This window comes from Ictalurus punctatus, chromosome 8 (assembly GCF_001660625.3).
Source record: "Ictalurus punctatus breed USDA103 chromosome 8, Coco_2.0, whole genome shotgun sequence".
Taxonomy (NCBI): Eukaryota; Metazoa; Chordata; class Actinopteri; order Siluriformes; family Ictaluridae; genus Ictalurus; species Ictalurus punctatus.
This window is the reverse complement of record NC_030423.2, coordinates 22,132,677-22,153,088: the sequence shown is the minus strand read 5'-3', so window position 1 is coordinate 22,153,088 and position 20,412 is coordinate 22,132,677. Positions and strand designations below refer to the sequence as shown.

The 20,412-nt window shown below is 42.5% G+C and overlaps 1 protein-coding gene across 1 annotated transcript; it reads left to right on the top strand.

Annotated features, from left to right (window-relative positions):
- The first annotated feature begins 390 nt into the window (after positions 1-390).
- On the top strand, positions 391-5,525 carry dusp6 (dual specificity phosphatase 6). Its single transcript, XM_017474875.2, has 3 exons — positions 391-1,373; positions 2,022-2,459; positions 3,869-5,525. Exons 1-3 carry the CDS (start codon positions 974-976, stop codon positions 4,180-4,182), a joined length of 1,152 nt encoding a protein of 383 aa, XP_017330364.1. The 5' UTR covers positions 391-973; the 3' UTR covers positions 4,183-5,525.
- Positions 5,526-20,412: the final 14,887 nt, after the last annotated feature.

The following is a 20,412-nucleotide window of genomic DNA, read 5'->3' as shown; positions in this document are numbered from 1 at the left end:
GTTTTGCAGGGTTAATCTTTGAGAGCTGTGTGTGTGTGTGTGTGTGTGTGTGTGTGTGTGTGTGTGTGTGTGTGTGTGTGTGTGAGAGAGAGAGAGAAAGAGAGGTGTGATTGAGGTGTGACTGAGGCTTTGCTGTGTGTAACCCGAGCTCCGGTGAAGTCCTGAGCGCTTTAATTCTCTTCCCCTCTAAACACTGGCGCCTCCTTCCTGCGCTGTTTGTTTGCGGTCAGTTGATCCGGAGCGGAAATTCCTTTCCGTTTTTGTGAATGACAAACTTATTAACAATTCATCGGCGCAGGCCCCGGTTTCCATCCGGCCCCGTTGCCAAGACGACGGCCGCTCCGAGCCTTCCTATTGGTCGGCACGCAATAATGTAGGCATTGAAACGCCGCGCCCTCGCCTCCATTCACTAACACACACACACACACACACACACGCACAACCCGAGAGAGAGACAGAGAGAGACAGAGAGAAGGAGAAGTTCACCAATGAAGCTTTGCGTTACAGGGACCTAACACAGAGGAGAATATACACACACCGAGCGCGTAGCGTGAATGCACCGATCTGGATGTTCAGTTTGGCTTGCTCTTCTTGCTTCGCTTTAAGAAATAAAAATAATAACCAAACGTTGTTATATAACCGGAAGAAGAACGTCAGTGAGGCTGTAGCTTACTCACAGGCGCGCGTGAGTCATTGATAAACGCGCAGGCATTTTTAGCGCAGTCGCATGAATGGACGGATTCGGAGCGAGTCTCCACTTCACGCTTTAACCACAAAAGGGAAAAAAATCGGATTTTTGTTGTTGTTGTTGCATTTCTTGATCAGCACCAAGGGTGTGTATTATTGTTATTATTAGTAGCGTTGTTATTATTATTAAATTATTATTATTTTGTATGCTCCGGCTTGGCCTGGTGAAACACCGCGGCCTCTGGACCCACGACGCCTCGCACACCGGCCCGTAACGCAAACCCCGATGCTCGATAAGTTCCGACCCGCGCAGCTCGACACGGCAATGGCGATCAGTAAGAGCGTGGCGTGGCTGAGGGAGCAGCTCGAGACGCGCCGCGAGCGCCTGCTCGTGATGGACTGCCGCGCGCGCGAGCTCTACGACTCGTCGCACGTCGAGGCGGCCATCAACGTGGCCATCCCGAGCCTCATGCTGCGGCGGCTCAAGAAGGGCAACCTGCCCGTCAAGTCGCTGCTCTCAGACGGACAGGACCGCGAGAGGTTCGCGCGACGCTGCAGGACCGACACCATCGTGCTGTACGACGAGTGCAGCCGCGAGTGGAACGAGAACGTGGACGGCGGCTCGGTGCTCGGTTTACTGCTGCGGAGGATGAAGGACGAGGGATACAAAGCCTTTTACCTTGAAGGTAACCTGTTCATACGCCGCGTGCACGCGACCTAAACCGTACAGTAGGCTATACAGTAGTACAGTAGTGGAGTCGGGGATAATCTTATGTTTACGTGTTCATAGCGCGACATGAAGGCCTTGAGCAACCTTCTAGCACGAGACTGACTTTTTCAGTGGCATGGGAATGTTTATTTTCTTCTCTCTCTCTCTCTCTCTCTCTCTCTCTCTCTCTCTCTCTCTCTCTCTCTCTCTCACACACACACACACACACACACAAAATAAACGTCTTTAAACTAAATTTAAAAATGATCATCAACTTCTTGAAGAAAACGTGCATACAGACGCTAATATAGACTATGTTTTTAAAAATGATCCAAAGAAACTTTTGTATATACTGCTTTAAAATTTTTTTTTTAGCAGCAGTCCTTTTAAAACAATAATATCCTTATTCTATGGGAAAATTAATAATAATACCCCAAAAAAATGCCTGTGCGATGATGTGCATGCGCTCTATAAATAAATAAATAGTTGTGCAACTTTGCTGTTTTTTCAAGGTTTAAATGCCATTTTTGTCGCCAGTTTTTATTATTATTACTATTTGTTTACTAAATAACCCAGCATGGTGTCTTAATATATACATTAACCTCATCATGTTTTAACCTCACAGGCGGTTTCAGTAAGTTCCAGGCCGAGTGTCCGGCGCTCTGCGAGACTAACCTGGACGGCTCATGCGGTGGAAGCGGCTCTCCCACGTCGCACGTGTTGGGCCTCGGCGGCCTGCGCATCAGCTCCGATTCATCGGATATCGAGTCAGACGCGGACCGCGAGCCCGGCAGCGCTACCGACTCAGATGGCAGCCCGGCGTCCAACCCGCAGCCATCGTTCCCAGTCGAGATCCTGCCGCACCTGTACCTGGGCTGCGCCAAGGACTCCACCAACCTGGACGTGCTGGAGGAGTTCGGCATCAAGTACATCCTGAACGTGACCCCGAACCTGCCCAACCTTTTCGAGAACGCAGGAGAGTTCAAGTACAAACAGATCCCCATATCGGACCACTGGAGCCAGAACCTGTCGCAGTTCTTCCCAGAGGCCATCAGCTTCATCGGTGAGGGACACACACATTTGTTACATTAACTGGTTTCCAGGGACCTTTATTAGATTCAGCACAATGGGGACCTCAATTTATAATGAAAGGAATTGTCCTTATTCGCTCCACTCAAAAGCAAGTCATCTGACATATATACTGTGATATAAGATAAGACAAAGATCAATTTTTATTCATCCCTCATGGGGAAATTAAAGTGTTACAGCAGCATGATAGTAAGCATAACGGCATAGCAAAACGAGATTTGATGATAGCCTTGTCTTGAAAGATAAGTACTAGTGCATTCATCCTCATGACAACTAGTTAACAACATCTAAATTGCACGTGTACACTTTTGTTAAATGGCACTTACTTTTTCGAAACTTGATGGTTACACACATGTTTATGTGGTTTCTGACACTGTATGGGATACTATATTTATATGTAATATTTTAAATTGCCTACATTATAAGGCTAAAAATGTACCGTCAGCCATTTTGAACCATTGTATTTAAAAAAAAAAAAAAGTATTAAAACTGTGATTGAAGGGAGATGCTAAATGCTGGTCATAACATAAAATAAGAAATATGGCAAAAAAAATAGAGCATTTGTGTAAATCTGAAACTTTCTTGTTTGAAAAATAGTCTCTGTGTCACCTTGACTACATAAATGGATTTGGGAGATTTTGTTTAAAACCCAACTGCCAGATTCTCGACTGTAACGGTTTCGCCTCTGTCCTTTTGTGTTTGTTGAGGAGTTTAGCTGAGCCGTGTGTGTGTGTGTGTGTGTGTGTGTGTGTGTGTGTGTGTACTCATGCTAGAAAGGCTTATGATAGAACAGGAGATGAGGCGAGGTAATTTGAGCTGAACAGGAAGGAAGCGGCATTGAAAGTAATGTAGGACAGGGGCGGTGTTTTCTCCCACACAACGGGGCCTATTTACAGTGGGGGGGTTCAGGAGGGAAATGTTGACATCCTGCTAGCCATGACAGCGCGCCCCCGTGACTTCTACATTTACACGCCCCAAATGGTGCCATTGTCGAGTAACCTGGTGAGCGGAAGGATCATTCGATAGGCCATAATAGCCCATTTCCACGTCTGATTCCAGAGCAGAAAAATGGAAGATCTGTTTTCGTTCTCTGTCATGCACTGTAGAGCGTACTGAATGAGAGCTTTTTTTTGTGCCCTCAAGCCGGGAGTCTAATGAATTCTGACACACGCCTCTCTCTCAGGCGCATGGTTAATGTGTGCGTTTATGAGGACAATTTGCTTCGGCTGTGTGAGCCTACAAAATGTAGATTTTGTGCTCTATGATAGTCAGGATTTAGATCACCATTAGTGTATTAACAGGTTTGAAAAGACAAAGTTCCTGCCTTAGTGTGTTTGCACCAAATCCTAACCACAAAACCTTCTTTTTTTCCCCCATGTACAGACGAAGCCCGAGGTCAGAAGTGCGGCGTCCTGGTGCACTGCCTTGCCGGTATCAGCCGCTCCGTCACGGTGACCGTGGCCTACCTGATGCAGAAGCTCAACCTGTCCATGAACGACGCCTACGACATAGTCAAGATGAAAAAATCAAACATCTCGCCCAACTTCAACTTCATGGGCCAGCTGTTGGACTTTGAGCGTACGCTGGGACTGCAGAGCCCGTGTGACAACCGAGCTTCTGCACCGTCGCAGCCGCTCTACTTCAGCACACCCACCAATCACAACGTCTTCCAACTCGACCCACTCGAGTCCACGTGAGAGGACGAGTGCGGCTGCAGAAGGTGCCTGACCATCCCAATGTGGCTTTCTGTCTTTTTCCTCTCTCAAACGGAGGAGGGTTTTCCGGACGTTTTTGACGCAGCTGGCGCAAGATGCCAACTGTCGTGAGTTAGCCAATGACGCGCCAATGCGCTTTGGCCTGAAGCAGAAAGGCAGCTGCTGTACTATTGGGACGGAGAAACGCAGCTCTGTATCTCTCTCAGACTCTGTAAGGTAGTTCCTGCTTTCTATCTTCGTACTCAAGCATGTGAAGACTGTCAAAACGAGGAACGTCTGGCGTGCCAAAGAGACTAGAACTGGATAGTTTTAGAAGAAAAACAGTATTGAGAGACTTGTTTTATTTGGGGGGGGAGGGGGGGGGGATTTCTAGCACTTGCACCTTCACGTTTTTTCGGGTGTGCTATTTTTGTCTTCAGTGAAGACTCGCCTGTTTTTGAGGATTTAAAAAAAAAATTTTTACAAACACCCTCATTGACGATGGCACAGTATAGTGTACTCCAGTTTGTTTGTGTGGAGACACTTTTGAATCATTTATACGTGTGTATATTAAGTACATTATTATAGCCACAGTATACCTGTTACAGAAAAAAGAAACAGGTACTGAATCTTTTCTGTTTTGTCATCTAAACTGAATATTAATTAATATTATCTATGAGTTAAATGCCAAAAAAGAAACTGAATAGATTTTGTGAGATCATAAATGTGTATAATGTAATATATTTCTTTTTTCTTTGCTTTATAAACGAGCCTTTATCAGCCTTTTCTTACGCATCCTGCCACCCCCTGAGAGTCACCTTGTTACCCCTGCCTTAGGCCCTCTGTACATAGGAGTATCGTCGTACGTTAACGTCTCCAAGCAATTCCTCATTAAGCTTCTCTGTCACCGGCTGTCAGAGCTATAAACTAACGCCACATTCAGAAAGTATTGTTCAAACTCATATCAGTATGCATTCGAGCCCAGAATTTACGGCTGCATGCTCACGACGAATCTAGAACCAGGACGCCTTGATTACATATTTTTTGTTTAACGTCAAGAATGATGGAAGATCGAAGCGGGTGCTGCTTGTTTATTTTTTTGTGTGATTCGAGGTCTCTGAAATGTCGGCAATGAGGGAGACGTTCGTACGCCTCCGCTCTTCAGGGAAATTCTGTGAAATGCAATTTAGTTGTCTGACGTGGATTTAAATGGGAACCTGGTTCCCTCAAAGCAAAGGCCTGTTCTGAAGGAGGAAGGTTCCTCTTTGGGACCTGTTCTTCCAACCCTACGAATGTAAAGAGACGATAAGTTATTAATAAATTGCTATTTTGTCTATTCAAACCTACTGACCTGCCTCTCTGTTTTGTTCTTTATCTGAAATCTTGTTAGCGTTCATGATTTATATACCTCAGAGTTTAGCATTGCTACTAAAGATGAACAGATTCTAGCAAATGTTATAGACTGCATGGAACTAGATAACTTTCTGGAAAACAAGAAGGTGCCTAGCTAACACTGACTAGCCTCATAGCTAGATTAAAAGCTAATTTAAATACGATCAAAAGAGTTTTATGGTTTATATACGGCAATTTAACATAATTACTACAAATGAACAAATATGCTAGGGATCAAGAAGGCTTCTAGGTAGCAAGCTAATGTTATGAGATATACGGAGCTAGCTAACTTCCTGGACTGCAAAAAAAAGTTTCTAGCTAACAGTAACTAGCCATGTAGTTTGCTAACTAGCTAACCAAAAGAGTTTTATGGGTTATATACCTCATAGTTTAACATCACTACTAAAAATGAACAAATATGTTAGTTATCAAGAAAGATTCTAGATAACAAGCTAATGTTATACGCTATATGGAAGTAGCTAGCTTTCTGGACATCAAGAAAGTTTCTACCTAACGTCAACTAGCCACATATTTGTCTTACAAGCCAACCAAAAGAGTTTTATGGGTTATATACCTTATAGTTTAACATTATTACTACAACTGAAGAAATATGCTAGTGATCATGTATGCTTCTACCTAGTAAGATAATGTTATAAGCTATACGGAGCTAGCTACCTTCCTGGACTGCAAAAAAAGTTTTTAGCTAACAGTAACTAGCCACATAGTTAGCTAATAAGCTGACTTTAATGATCAAAATAGTTTTATGGGTTATATACCTCATAGTTTAAATTAATTGCTAAAAATGTACAAATATGCTAGTTATCAAGAAAGTTTCTAGCTAGCAAGCTAATGTTAGCGATCAAAAGAGTTTATTGTTTATGCACTAAATGGAGCTAGCTAATTTTCTTGCTGACAAGAAGGTTCCCTAACATTAACTACCCACCTACTTGGGTATTTAAAAAAAACATTTTTAAACTCTCAAATATTAGCTTGTTAGCTCACTAGGTGGTTAGTTAGTGTCTTCTAGAAAACGTCTTGATCACTAGCATGCTTTTTAAACAAAAATTTATTGTTAAACTAGTGAAAGTTGCACAGAGTGTTAGCTAGCTCCATAGGGTATATAATATAACATTAAACTAACATTAGCTTGTTAGCTAGCTAAGTGGACACTTGGTACCTGCCTCTCTGTTTATTCTTTATCAGGAACCTTGCAATTTCTCAAAACTATGCGTGATGTATTTTATTTTGTTTTCCAATGAAATAGAGAATCTTAGCCTTTGGGTTTGAGATCACACACACACACACACACACACACACACACACACACACACACACACACAACACACAGATATGTAGCATGAGTAATTCCTGTCCTGAGGTGAAGTTCATTTGAGCTGACAGAATTTTGGAGCAGGTCAGGATTTGCAAGGGTTGCTGAGTAACAGGAGCCGATCTGCTCCTCACCACTTCCTGTCTGGAGATCAGCGGCTCAGGACACCTCAGTGCAGAAAGCAGGCCACGGCAGAACGAGCTGCAACCCGGCTCTAACTGGGCTTTGCTGTCTGCTGATGTCAGAGATAATCCTGGTGTGGGAGTGGGAAAAAAAAGGAGGGAAAGAAAAGGGAATTGTTTCTGATGGATAAATGGAGTCATTTGACTAAAGGCTCAATAATATCACAGATCCTAGCTGAGAGGCGGGAAAACTGAAAGACACCGGGACAAAAATCTGTTATTGAGTTATTTATGCTTTAGTGCTGATTGGCTAGAAGGTGTTGATTAATTTTATATTTCATTTTCTATGCTCTGCATATCGAACGTTTATACTAACACACTCGTTCTAATGTGTTATCGTTTCTATAGTAACAACTTACACAGGGATTTGTGGGAGGGAAATTTTATTATTAAGCTAAGCTTAATAATAAAGAAACATTAAAAACTTGTTAGCTAATAAACAAAAAACGCATATTTGTTGTTATGGGGACGTTTTCTGGCAAGAGACATTTATTAAACATACAACATTAAAGCTGTTTGCTAACATTAACTAGCCACCTACAATACTAGCTAGCTAACCAGATAACACTAGGATTTTAAAAAGGGTTTTGATTTATAGACTTTATAGCGCTAACATGGCTAGATAGTGTTAACTAGAAACCTTCTTGATAATTAGCATGGTTGTTTTATTTTTAGTAGTGGTGGTTAAACTAGAAAGCTAGCGTACTCTATAAGGCATTTCTTCTGATCACAAATATTAGCTTGTTAGCTAGACTTAGCCTGAGATAGAAACTTTATTGATCATTAGCAGTTTGTGCATTTTTAGCAGTCGTATTAAACTAGAAAGCCAGATAGCTAATAAGCTAATGTTTGTGATAGAAAGAGTTTATGGCTTATAAATTTTATGGCGCTAGCTACGTAGCTTTCTAGGCAACTTTTTAGTTTAACACTATTAACAGAAATGAACGTTTCTTTTTTTTTTTTTTTTTTTACAGTGATGTAATTAAAAGTCAAAAGTATGAGGTGAAAGTATTGAGGTGTTTGCCAAGCTTTTTGTTTCTGTTTCTGGGAAAACAATTAACATTGATTGGTGATTCAACTTGTACTAGTCTTGTGTTTGAACAGTTACATACTCTTTAGAACATACAGTATGTGTCCCGCCCCGGGGGCGTGTCTTGCTCTACAGTAGCAGTTTGTTAGCAGTAAACATGGTTCCTCAGCGTGGTTTTAGGTGCGTGTCTTCCCTTTCTAACCATCACTTGTTTGAGAATAAATGGTTGGAGTTTTTGATTTGGAAGAGGGTGGAGATTTTGGCAGTTGGCAGTTTTGTGACTTCTCTGAGAAGTGTTTTACCAATTTGGGGAATGTCGCTACCTCGGACTGATGGAGAATTCCGTATTCATGCAGTGTCTATAAGTAAGAGTCAGTAAAATCACTTTATCTACCACTCGGGCATGTAAGATGTCTCCCGGTGACGACCCTGTGGCTCACTGTCGCCATGGACGCCGCTGACACTCGACCTCGGCTCAAACGTTAGCTAGTTCACTAAGCTAATGTCAGGTTTGTTTAGATTTGGTGTAACACCAATGCTATTGGCTGTTGTGTAAGTCGATCAAGCAGCGTTTCAAAAGGGAATACGTCAGCATACGGAATCAAACCACAGCTAACAAGATGTTTCATTTGGATTTTAAATACAGTAATAAAGTAATAGCAGTGTGTTAATTCCAGTCTCTGGTTTAACAGGAAGTGTATCCTGCCCCGGCATGTCCACGCTATACTTGGTGTATGTGTTAATCCTGTGTGAAGGGTTTCAATCCCCATCATTCTCCAGTGACAGGCGGCCTCTGCCGAGGATTTGCTTGCACCCCCAGTAATTTCCGGTCTTGTGGCAGCTTGAGTTCCAGCACCTCAACACACACACATACACACACACACACACCAATGACTTCCAGCCTCCCCTGCTAGCCGACTGCTTTGCACTCGAGCGCTAATGTTGGAATGTGCGTTGCGTGTTAGACGCTCTCAATCATTCCGTCCTAAATAAAGGACCGATTTGTCATATGGCCTTGCAGTAGTTTACATCATGTTACACCACAGTGCTGCTGAATTCTAGATTCTGGTTGGTCAGAAGGTGTTGATTAATTTTCTAGAACAGCAGCTCTGACAGCAGCGCAGTCTGCAGTGTCAGAAGTAAAGCTGCAACTTTAAGTTTAAGCGGCTCTGCTCAAGTGTTTCCAGATGCACAGGACTATACGAGTTCCATTAGACAGTGAAGGCTGTAATTGTTCGCTGGGAGGCGGCACTATAGAACGACTGGTACACGTTCTCACAGAGAGAAGACGTCTCTCGCTCTTTCTTTCTCTCTCTCTCTCTCTCTCTCTCTCTCTCTCTCTCTCTCTCTCTCACACACACACACACACACACATACTCAAACATCTGTCAGATCTTTTTCTTTAAAAAAAAAAAAAAAAAACCCTTGACTCGTCTCATCTCCAGTACAATCAAAGCATGAAGACTTCAAAGGAGCACCTGGGTTACATTGTGTCGTGTCTCCACTTCCTGTCTTCTGCCGTTTCCCCTAACCATGCAGCTGGGCTGGAGTGAGCGTTCAGGGGATTATGGGAAGGCCAGGTGGAGCAGACAGTGTGGTGGGCGTAATGGAAGCTCTGCTATCACGCAGAGGAGCCGCAGGCCATCCTCCAAACCACCCACAGCACAGACAGAGACAGAGTGGAGACAGGGACAGAGATAGAAACAGAGACAGAATGAGAAGGACAGAGAAAAACAGGCAAGGAGATAGAATAATAGACAGAGAGTAGAGTCAGAAAGACCGGCAGACAAAGAGATGGACGGAGAGAGAGCGCAAACGGACAGAGATGGAGATGGAAATGGAAGTATCTCTCCATCAGTCTCTCCATTTATCTCCATGTCTGACTTGTTTTCATTTTCATCTTCTATGTCTGTCTCTCTCTTTATGTTTGTCTGTCTGTCGCTTTCTCCATTTGTATCTCCATCCATCACTCTCTCTCTCTACCTGTTGTTCTGTCTGTCTCTTATTCTGTCTCTCTCACTCCCTGTTTCTCTCTCTCTCACTCTCTTGCTTTCTCTCTCTCTCTCTCTCTCTCTCTCTCTCTCTCTCTCTCTCTCTCTCTAGCGCTCTCTCTCTGTCTTAATAAGAGAGACTCCTTATCGAGTGGAACAGTTTGGGTGGATCTCATAGTGATACTCATAGTGTTCCTGTTCTAGACACAAAACCACCAGCCAGTCATACATTTTATTAGTGTGTGTGTGTGTGTGTGTGTGTGTGTGTGTGTGTGTGTGTGTGTGTGTGTGTGTGTAGGGGGAGAACATTAACAGAGCTCCACTCGTCTTCAGAGCCTCAGTTCTGTGCTCCACCTACACGCGCTGGAATGCTGGAGAAGAATGACTTGAATGGTGAAGGACACAGCGAGGTGCTTTGTCTGGACATTGTGTTTTTCATTTTCGTCTGACTCTCGTGTGTATCTCAGCATTGGACAAAAAACGCGGACAGTTAGCACGCAGTTAGCCCACAGTTTGGGACACACACACACACACACACGCACACACACACACACACACACACACACACACACACACACACACACACACAGGAATGTCATGTGATATTGACATTCTACTCTTCCATTGTTCCCAAAGCTTCAGCCCAAATAATACATGTGCGTGTGTCCTAAAGTGTGTCACAAAGTGTGTGTGTGTGTGTGTGTGTGTGTGTGTGTGTGTTTGTGTGTGTTTGTGTGTGTGTGTGGTTATCTGGATGATCAGATGGCTGTCTTTACCTTAGAGGAGTTCACACACACACACACACTCTCACACTGAGAGAAAGACAGGAAGTGAGAACTCGCAGCTGGGTAAAAATAGGACTTTATGTAAGCCTCGTCCGTACACACTCATTATCTGAAACGAGGGCCAAAGCCGAAGCACCCACGCAGACAGGTACGTAGGCCGCAGAGCTGAGATTCAGGCTATAGTGAACACACAATACCACGCTCTGAGCTGTTTCTCTGAACAAAACCAGCCGCGATTTATTACAGTATTTTATTACAGAATAATCACTAACAAAAAGTAACAAAAGTTAGTTACTACAGGTGAATACACGACTTGAAATACAATAGATATCACAATATATCTTGTGTCAAGTAATTGTCGATAGTCTTACGAGGTCCGTTTGTATTTGAGGCTATAGAGGCATTTATTTACATACACTGCCTGCTATAGGTAAGAAATGTGTCATGATTTGACTTGAAACCCTTACATTATAAAAAATAAGCAGTACAAACCAAAACATGTTATTCACGCTCCTGTGTGTATTATAAGACTTAACCATAATGGTTTTATAATAATAATGCTGAATTACGCTACGATACATTCACACTAACAAGTGACGAGTTGCTTGTGTTGCGTGTAGTTTGTCGCAAAGTGGGCACGGCCTGTCCAGAAAGTTCTCATAATAAACTGTAGCACCGCTCAGCCATAACATTAAAACCACTGACAGGTGAACTGAATAACATCGATTACCTTGTTACAATGGCACCTGTCTAGGGGTGAGATATTTTCAGTAGTCAGTTCTAAAACTTGACGTGTTGGAAGCAGGAAAAATGGGCAAGTGTAAGGATCTGAGCAACTTTAACCAGGGCCAGATTGTGATGGCTAGACAACTGGGTCAGATCATCTCCAGAGCGGCAGGTCTTGTGGGGTGTTACTGGAATGCAGTAGTTAGTACCTAACAAAAGTGGTCCAAGGAAGGACAACCGGTGAATCATCGACAGGGTCATGAGTGCCCAAGGCTCATTAATGCTCAAGGGAAGGGAGGGTTAGCCTGCCTGGTCCAATCCTACTGTATTTGAGCTACTGTAGCACAAATTGGTGAAAAAGTTAATGCTTGCTATGATAGAAAGGTGTCTGAACACACAGTGTTTTACAGCTTGCTGTGTATGGGGCTGCGTAGTCACAGAGCAGTCAGAGTGCCCATGCTGAATGAGCATTTGAACATCAGAACTAGACCATGAAACAATGCCGGAAGATGGCCTGGTCTGAGGAATCACATTTTCTTTTACATCATGTGGACAGCCTGGTGTGTGTGTGTGTGTGTGTGTGTGTGTCACTTACCTGGTGAAGAGATGGCACCAGGATGCACTATGGGAAGAAGGCAAGCCAGCAGAGGAAGTGTGATGCTCTGGGCAATGTTCTGCTGGGAAACCTTGGGTCCTGGCATTCATGTGGATGTTACTTTGACACGTACCACCTACCTAAACATGTTGCGCGCCAAGTACACCTCTTCATGGCAACGGTATTTGCTAATAGCAGTGGCCTCTTTCAGCAGGATAATGCGCCCTGACACACTGCAAAATGTGTCCAGGAATGGTTTGAGGAACATGATAAAGAATTCAAGGTGTTGACTTGGCCTCCAAATTCCCCAGATCTCAATCCGATCGAGCATCTGTGGGATGTGCCGGACAAACATGTCCGAGCAATGGAGGCCCCACCTCATAACTTACAGGACTTAAAGGATCTGCTGTTAACGTCTTGGTGCCAGATACCACAGCACACGTTCAGAAGTCTTGTGGAGTCCATGCCTCGACGGGTCACAGCTGTTTTGATGGCACAAGCCGGACCTACACAATATTAGGCAGGTGGTTTTAATGTTATGGCTATTCAGTGTGTGTCTATATAACATTTAAAGTTAATTAGTTAAACGCAAATTAAATAACGCCCCTTTCAGTTTGAAAAATCTGTTTTCATACAGTATATATTGTTTTAATAATGTCTCTATATACATTTAAATAGAGGTGGTATACGATAGGATAAGATTAAACTGCACTTCTTTCATTTTTATGTATATGCAGCAGTTGCTAAACTTTCTCTTACAGAATTCCAGCCTCTCTTTTATTAATTTTTTTCACAGACATGATTTGGTCTGTGTGTGAGTCATCTCTACTTGTTGAACAAAACATATTCGTTCTCTTATTCACGGAGAATATTTGATTATTTACTGAAAGAAGCGAAGGCTAAATCTCACAGCCATATATATATATATTTCATTTAAGTGATTTAGATGACAGATGTAGGCCAGTGTTCCAGGGCTCGTACACGTGGACACGCCATTTCTCCAAAGGGTGACCAAAGGCTTACTTATAGAAATACACCTCTCAACATTAAATCAATCAGTCCTCAAGCCGGCTAAAATAATCAGATGCATATGAAATGTGAAACAGCACAACTGCTCAGAGCTGCAGTGGATTTCAGAGAGAGAGACAGAGAGAGACAGAGAGACAGAGAGACAGAGAGAGCTGTGACTGCAGTGGATTTCAGAGAGAGAGAGAGAGACAGAGAGAGACAGACAGAGCTGTGACTGCAGTGGATTTCAGAGAGAGAGATAGAGAGAGAGAGAGCGAGAGACAGAGAGTGAGACAGAGAGAGACAGAGAAAGCTGTGACTGCAGTGGCTCTCAAAAGGAGTATTCCAGCTGACATGAATCATCCACTGCTTCTCCGCCGAGCCCACGCACCGCTCAGAACTGGGGGTAAAAATAGTCATTTAAAAGAGCCTTTAAAAATAACATGTAGGAGAGACACACAGAGAGAATGAGAAAAACAAAGAGCGAGAGAGAGAGAGAGAGAGAGAGAGAGAGAGAGAGAGAGAGAGAAGGAGGGATGAGGAAACATTGTGCTTTAGCCCACACATCCTCCAGTAGGCCTGATATTAGACCCTAATATTAGTCACTGCAACCACAGATCTCATTCTTATGAATCTCTCTGTCTCCTTCACACACACACACACACACACACACATCTATCTATCTATCCATCCATCCATCTATCTATTTCTCTCTCTCTCTCTGTCTCTCTCTCTCTATATATAGACACACACACACACACACACACACACACTCACACACACACATATGAACTATTATAATAGACAGTGTTAGAATTAAATTAGATCAGATTAGATTGGATTAGAGGTGATTTGTGTCTCTTATATGATGAAGATATGAACGTAGCTGGCCTCATGTTCCCCTAAAACAGCTCAGTTTGTGCTCAGTGCTCAGAGAGGAGAAGTTTGGGATAATGGCTTTGAATTTATGGTAATATTCCTGTCTCTCTCTCTCTCTCTCTCTCTCTCTCTCTCTCTCTCTCTCTGCCTCCCTCCCGCTCTCCCTCAGGTCTGCTCTCCCACTCTCTCCATCTCAGGCAGGAAGTCAGTTCAGAGCTTCTCAGATCACAGCCCTGTCTCCTGAATGGCAGCTCTCCAGGAAACGATTACAGCCTCCCATGACAGGACAGGAAGAGCGAGAGAGAACGCAAGAGAGAGAGAGACAGTGACAGCAGGGAATCACTAATCTCTGCACCAGAAGGGTTTGCAAGTGCCTCAAAAATAAAAAAAATAAAAAATCTCTAAAATGTTGTCGTGGATGATCATGAACACATAAATTCCATCTACCCATCTTCTCGGTCTTCATCCCTTTCTCTCTCATTCAGCCTGAAAGTACATTCAGAGCTTTTATCACCCGCCTGTCCATCTCCTCTCAGCGCGACAGCCGGTTGACTCATCCTGCCGTGCCCCACTTTGTGGCGCCGTTGCTAAGCCAACCTACCGAGATAAATAAATAAATAAATACCAAAAAAAAAAAAAAAAAAAACACGAAAGGGAGAGAAGAGACGAGCAAGCAGGGAGGAACTGAATGAAACGGAGGGAGGAATAGAGAGAAGTGTGTGTGTGTGCAGGAAATGGTGTGGTGTGAATGACAGGCGGATGAATGCAGCAGGCTCTGTGTGAATGGAGAAAGCAGCCGTGCTCCTCAGGTTCCTCCACATCACTTGGACAGGACCGTCATTTAATAGGTCATTAAAACGGCTTCAAATGCTGCACTGAGCACGATCTAACGAATAAAACACTCTGAGTCGTGCTGTTAAAGGAAAATAATCCTCCTTTGCTCCTCTCCTACAGAACGACGGCCATTTGCCAACGAGTACAATGTTTCATTTATTAAAGAACGACACGTCGTTCGAACATACAGAACATTTCATGTCTGTTAGTTAGAAACAAGTTACATCGAGTGCTGTCGAATTCTCAAATCGGATTGGTCAGAAGGTGTTGATTGCTCTTCTACAACAACAGCTCTGACGGTAGCGCGATAAAACGAGCGCATTAATATAAATCGTTTCTATAGTAACAGCTCGTACACAGAGACTTGTACAGTGGACGCTCCGTTAATAATCAGCGGATTTAATCGTCGTCATGGCGACGCTTTCCACGAGGAGAAGTTTATTTACAGTAACATTTATGGAAGGAGTCTCCAGTGTCAGCGCTTAAACAGTCAGAGCTAAAGCTGTATGTTTTTGGACATCTTTATGGTCTTTCTGGTTTCTCAGTAACATGACAAGCTGGGTTGTTTTTGTCATATTAACCTTGAGAGAGAGAGAAAAAAGAGAGGCTGGTGAGGCAACGACGGTTTAGAGTTAAACAGGAACTAACTTGCTTCATGGACGTTACAGGAAACTATAAATGCTTAAAAGTATGACATGTCTTTCAACTGGTTAATATAGTAATAATTGTCAAATTGCTGTGGCATAAGAAGAGTGAAATGTGAAAAATAATCAAGGTCAGGGTGATAACAGTCTCTCTGCTTCATCACACCATCCTGTCGTTGATTACTTTCCTATCACAGCACAACACTGGAATGTTTTATTCCATTATTATTGCGCTGGTATGTTGTTTTTAATTGATGTAACGCTGTACACCTTGTACTTGGTGAATAAATGATTTCGATTTACTTGAACAAAGAACGAGGGGATCTTTTAAACGGGAGAATATGTTGTTATCAGAATGTATTCACATAACGTTTATGATCTCCAGCTTTGAGATCTTCCAGGATGTGTGTACTGGTGTGTGTGTAATGAATGAATATTACACTCTGATTATGATTATGCTTTCTCCTCTACCCATAAAACTGCATCACAGTTGTGTTCCACAGATAAAGTAGCTCGACGTTCTCTCGGGGCCGTGAGTATTTGTTTTCACGCGGGGACGGCGAGTGCATAGCGACCTTATCGACCCCTAAACTCAAACAACTGCAATATCAGAGGATTACATTTCACTCGCTGGCACAGGCCGAATGTTGCGACACGCATTTACTGGATGAGCGAAATCTCACAACCTCTCAGGCCCGAAGTGACTCATACGGGCCCGCTGTCATAGAGACGTGCTCATAAACAAAACCAAAACACACACACACACACACACACACACACACACACACACACAGGAAATGCATTAGCTCTGAGAACCGTTCTTTGTGGGGTTTTTTTCCTCACTTTTAGGACCCTGGTCATTGTGAAACCCAACACTGTTCGAACCTCCTCCTCCCTTCGACATGCCACAGGACTGAAGCCAGCAGTCTGTCTTTAGTTCAGCTAAGTGCGCGCGCACACACACACACACACACACACACACACACACACACAGAGTCATGCCACCACCATCACCACCATCTTAGCATGCCTTTGTATGTTATCTGCCAACATAACAACTCCACTTCCTGTATTCATTCTCTCTCTCTCTCTCTCTCTCTCTCTCTCTCTCTCTCTCTCTCTCTCACACACACACACACACACACACACACACACACACACACACACACACACACACACACACACACACACACACACACTCACTTACACACTGACATAATGATCACTGTAGCTAATTAATACTATAATTCTAATATCCTAACCTCAACTTCAACCCCAACCTCAGTAATCAGGAAATCTATTGCCTCTTTTATTTTATTTATTTATCTTTCTTTCTTTCTTTCTTTCTTTCTTTCTTTCTTTCTTTCTTTCCTTCCTTCTTTCTTTCCTTCCTTCTTTCTTTATTTCCTTCTTTCTTTCTTTCCTTCTTTCTTTCTTTCCTTCTTTGTTTGTTTGTTTCTTTCCTTTTTTCCTTCTTTCTTTCTTTCTTTCTTTCTTTCTTTCTTTCTTTCTTTCTTTTCTTCTTTCTTTCCTTCCTTCCTTCTTTCTTTCTTTTCTTCTTTCTTTCCTTCCTTCCTTCCTTCTTTCTTTCTTTCTTTCTTTCTTTCTTTCTTTCTTTCCTTTTTTCCTTCTTTCTTTCTTTCCTTCTTTCTTTCTTTGTTTCTTTCCTTCCTTCTTTCTTTCTTTCCTTCTTTCTTTCCTTCTTTCTTTCCTCCCTTCCTTCTTTCTTTCTTTCCTTTTCTTTCTTTCTTTCTTTCCTTCTTTCCTTCTTTGTTTGTTTGTTTCTTTCCTTCGTTCTTTCTTTCTTTCTTTCCTTCTTTCTGTCTTTCTTTCTTCAAATAAAAGACTATTGTCTGTATATTAGATGCAGTCCAGTCAATCATATTATAGACAGGTCCTGATACAAACAAATATATATGTGAATAGTTCTCAGGAGCATTTACACAAGAAATGCGGTGTTCGTGAAAATCCGGTTCATTGGGGAAAATGTTCATATCTTACGTCTCGCTATGAGTTTGTGTAAATTTATTGATTTATATATTGCACCATGGGACACTGTGTCCGCAACGGAGTGAACAATGAACTGAGTACTAACACTAACCGGTTTTCCTATCAGGGTAAGTGTTTGAAATTTAAAAACCTCTCATGTTGCCTTTAAACCTATAGAAAGCTCTCTTTTGCGTACCGGTCTTCTGGATTTTCTTGATTAGTAAATGCTTTCGAATGTGACATCACAGATATTATGCGATTTGAGACGCAGTTCATGACAACAATCACGACGACAGCGGAAGGTTTTAAGAGAGGTTCATGTCGTTGTGCATGAAATCGATAAACATTGAGGTTCGACGTACAGACATGTTTTGGCTGTTTTGTGGAAGTCGCTGAATGCTATTCGGGTGTGCTATGTGCTTGGTAATTCACAGCTGATTAGTGTTTATTGAGATTATACACGTGAGTATGAAGATAATCTGCGTAAATCCAGAAATGTTTACTGATAAATAAAGCCCATTTGTCCTTTCTGGTCTTCAGTAAGGGCTATACACATGTACACACACACACACATACACACACAGGGGAAATGTGGAGAGTCCCTCAGTAAACTGGTCAGCACCTGAGCAGGCGAGATATAACTCCTCTCTTGGTGAAGTGGTGTAAAATTGCACTGACCTCACGCTCAACCCAGTTCACATTTCGCAGAGTAGCTCGGGGAAGTTTCACACAGTCCTGAAAACCACACCATCATTTTGGGTCACTATTATGCTCTTTTTTTTTACTGACAAACAGGAAAGGGTCTATGGTTTATAGTTACATTTAACTGCCTTTACAGTTGAGTGACCTGTATGTCAGTGACAGTGTTTACAATTATTTACTGTTTGATTTCAAACAGTTTGTCCTTCTGGATATAGTGTTCAGACAAAATCTTTGCAGTGTCCATACACCCTGAATGAGAAAAATGATCTTTAACTCCAAAAGGCGTTCTGAGGTTCATTTTAAGTGTGGTACGGTACACTCATTACATTTACGGGATTTGGCAGATGCCCTTTATCCAGAGCGACTTACAATGATCTTGTTTATACAACTGAGCAGTTGAGGGTTAAGGGCCTTGCTCAAGGGACCAGCAGTGACAGCTTGGTGGTGCTGGGATTTGAACTCTTGACCTACTGATCAGCAGTCCTGCATCTTAACAACTGAGCTACCACCACTACTTAAACTGTATATGGAACTCTAGCTCTCTGGGATGACTAGTGATGAGTACCTAAGTACTGCCAAGGGTACCAATACTTTAATTTTAGCAACAACACCAACAACAACAACAAAATAGAGCATATGTTAAGAGCAAACTGTGTTCAAATTCATAAAGAAAACATACAGGGTACCATACCATGTGTTTTAATCTCAGATGTTGCTTTCTCAGGTATATAATAGTGCGTACACTCTGTGTAGTGAGCACTGATAGTGAATAGTGAATTTTACTTGTTGAGCAAAAGTGACCTAAATTGGTAATTAAATTTCATTAAAATCATTACAATTGTATGATGGAATGAAGATGTTCAGTCTTTTCATATGAAATGCTATACTTATTTATTTATTCATGTATTTATTTATTTATACACAATTTCATATTTTCTTCCAGGAAGCAAAGTATGCACAAAATCATCTTCAAAATCCATTTGAAGATGCAATTTAGTGCATATTTAATGATTGCATCGTTTGCATATTATAATACATTCAAAACTGCAAAATAAATAAATAATAATAAAAAATAAATAAATAAATAAATAATAACAATTTGCTATATATATTTTTTTAAAAGCTTCATTCTGATTTAAGTACAAAATAAATAAATAATTGAAGAGAAATAGGATTAAAAATGTATTATGGATTGGTGCCTGTCCGTTTTTTAAGCTCTATAACGGTGTTTACTGGGAAAGTGTATGTATGTGTGTGTGCGTGTGTGTGTGTGTGTGTGTGTGCGTGTTTGTGTGTGAAACTCAACAGCCTTCTCTGACTGTTAAGTACACTAGTCATTAGGAAGTGTGTTTGTGTACCTTTGCGTGCGTGTGTGTGCGTGTGTGTGTGTGTGTGTGAGTGTGAGTGTGTGGGCGCACGGTGGCTTAGTGGTTAGCACGTTCGCCTCACAGCTCCAGGGTTGGTTCGATTCCCACCGTGGCCCTGTGTGTGCGGAGTTTGCATGTTCTCCCCTGCGGGGACATTCCTCCGGGTACTCCGGTTTCCTCACTGCGCCCATCTTCAGTCGTCTTGACTCAGTCTTGCCACTGGATCATGGCGGTCACCGGGAAGTGAGGCTGCGCAAGTCTTCCTCACTTTAATCCAATTCAAGCTTTCGTCTTCGTCGAAATCGTCGGACGAACTCCTGTGAGTCTGAGTGAGTGTGTTTGCTAGTTGCAGCAGTGTGTGTTCTTTCCCTCTGCCCGGTAGGTTACTGCAGCAGATGATCGATCTTCACAAAAGGTCCGGGTAAAGCCTGGCGTCTGGTGGAGTTCAACTGCAGGAGGGGTCAGGAATGGTAGCACGCACACACATACAGTCTCACAGGAACAGATTGGAGGAAAGTGGAGCGCAGGCTGCATATGTAGAGGCCTTTGAAAATGTTTTAAATGATAGTGAAATGCTGGGATTAAAGAGGACAATGCAGGGCACTAATCCCCTTTTCCATGCGCTCCCCTTCCCCTCAGCTTGCCCTCTCCCCCACTGAACCTCTTTCACCCTCCGGTGGACATGCTAATGTGGGACATTCAAAAACGTTTAATGTGTATTAATGTATGGAAAAACACTGAGAGAGATCAAATATTTGTATTTAATATTTATGTTTGTG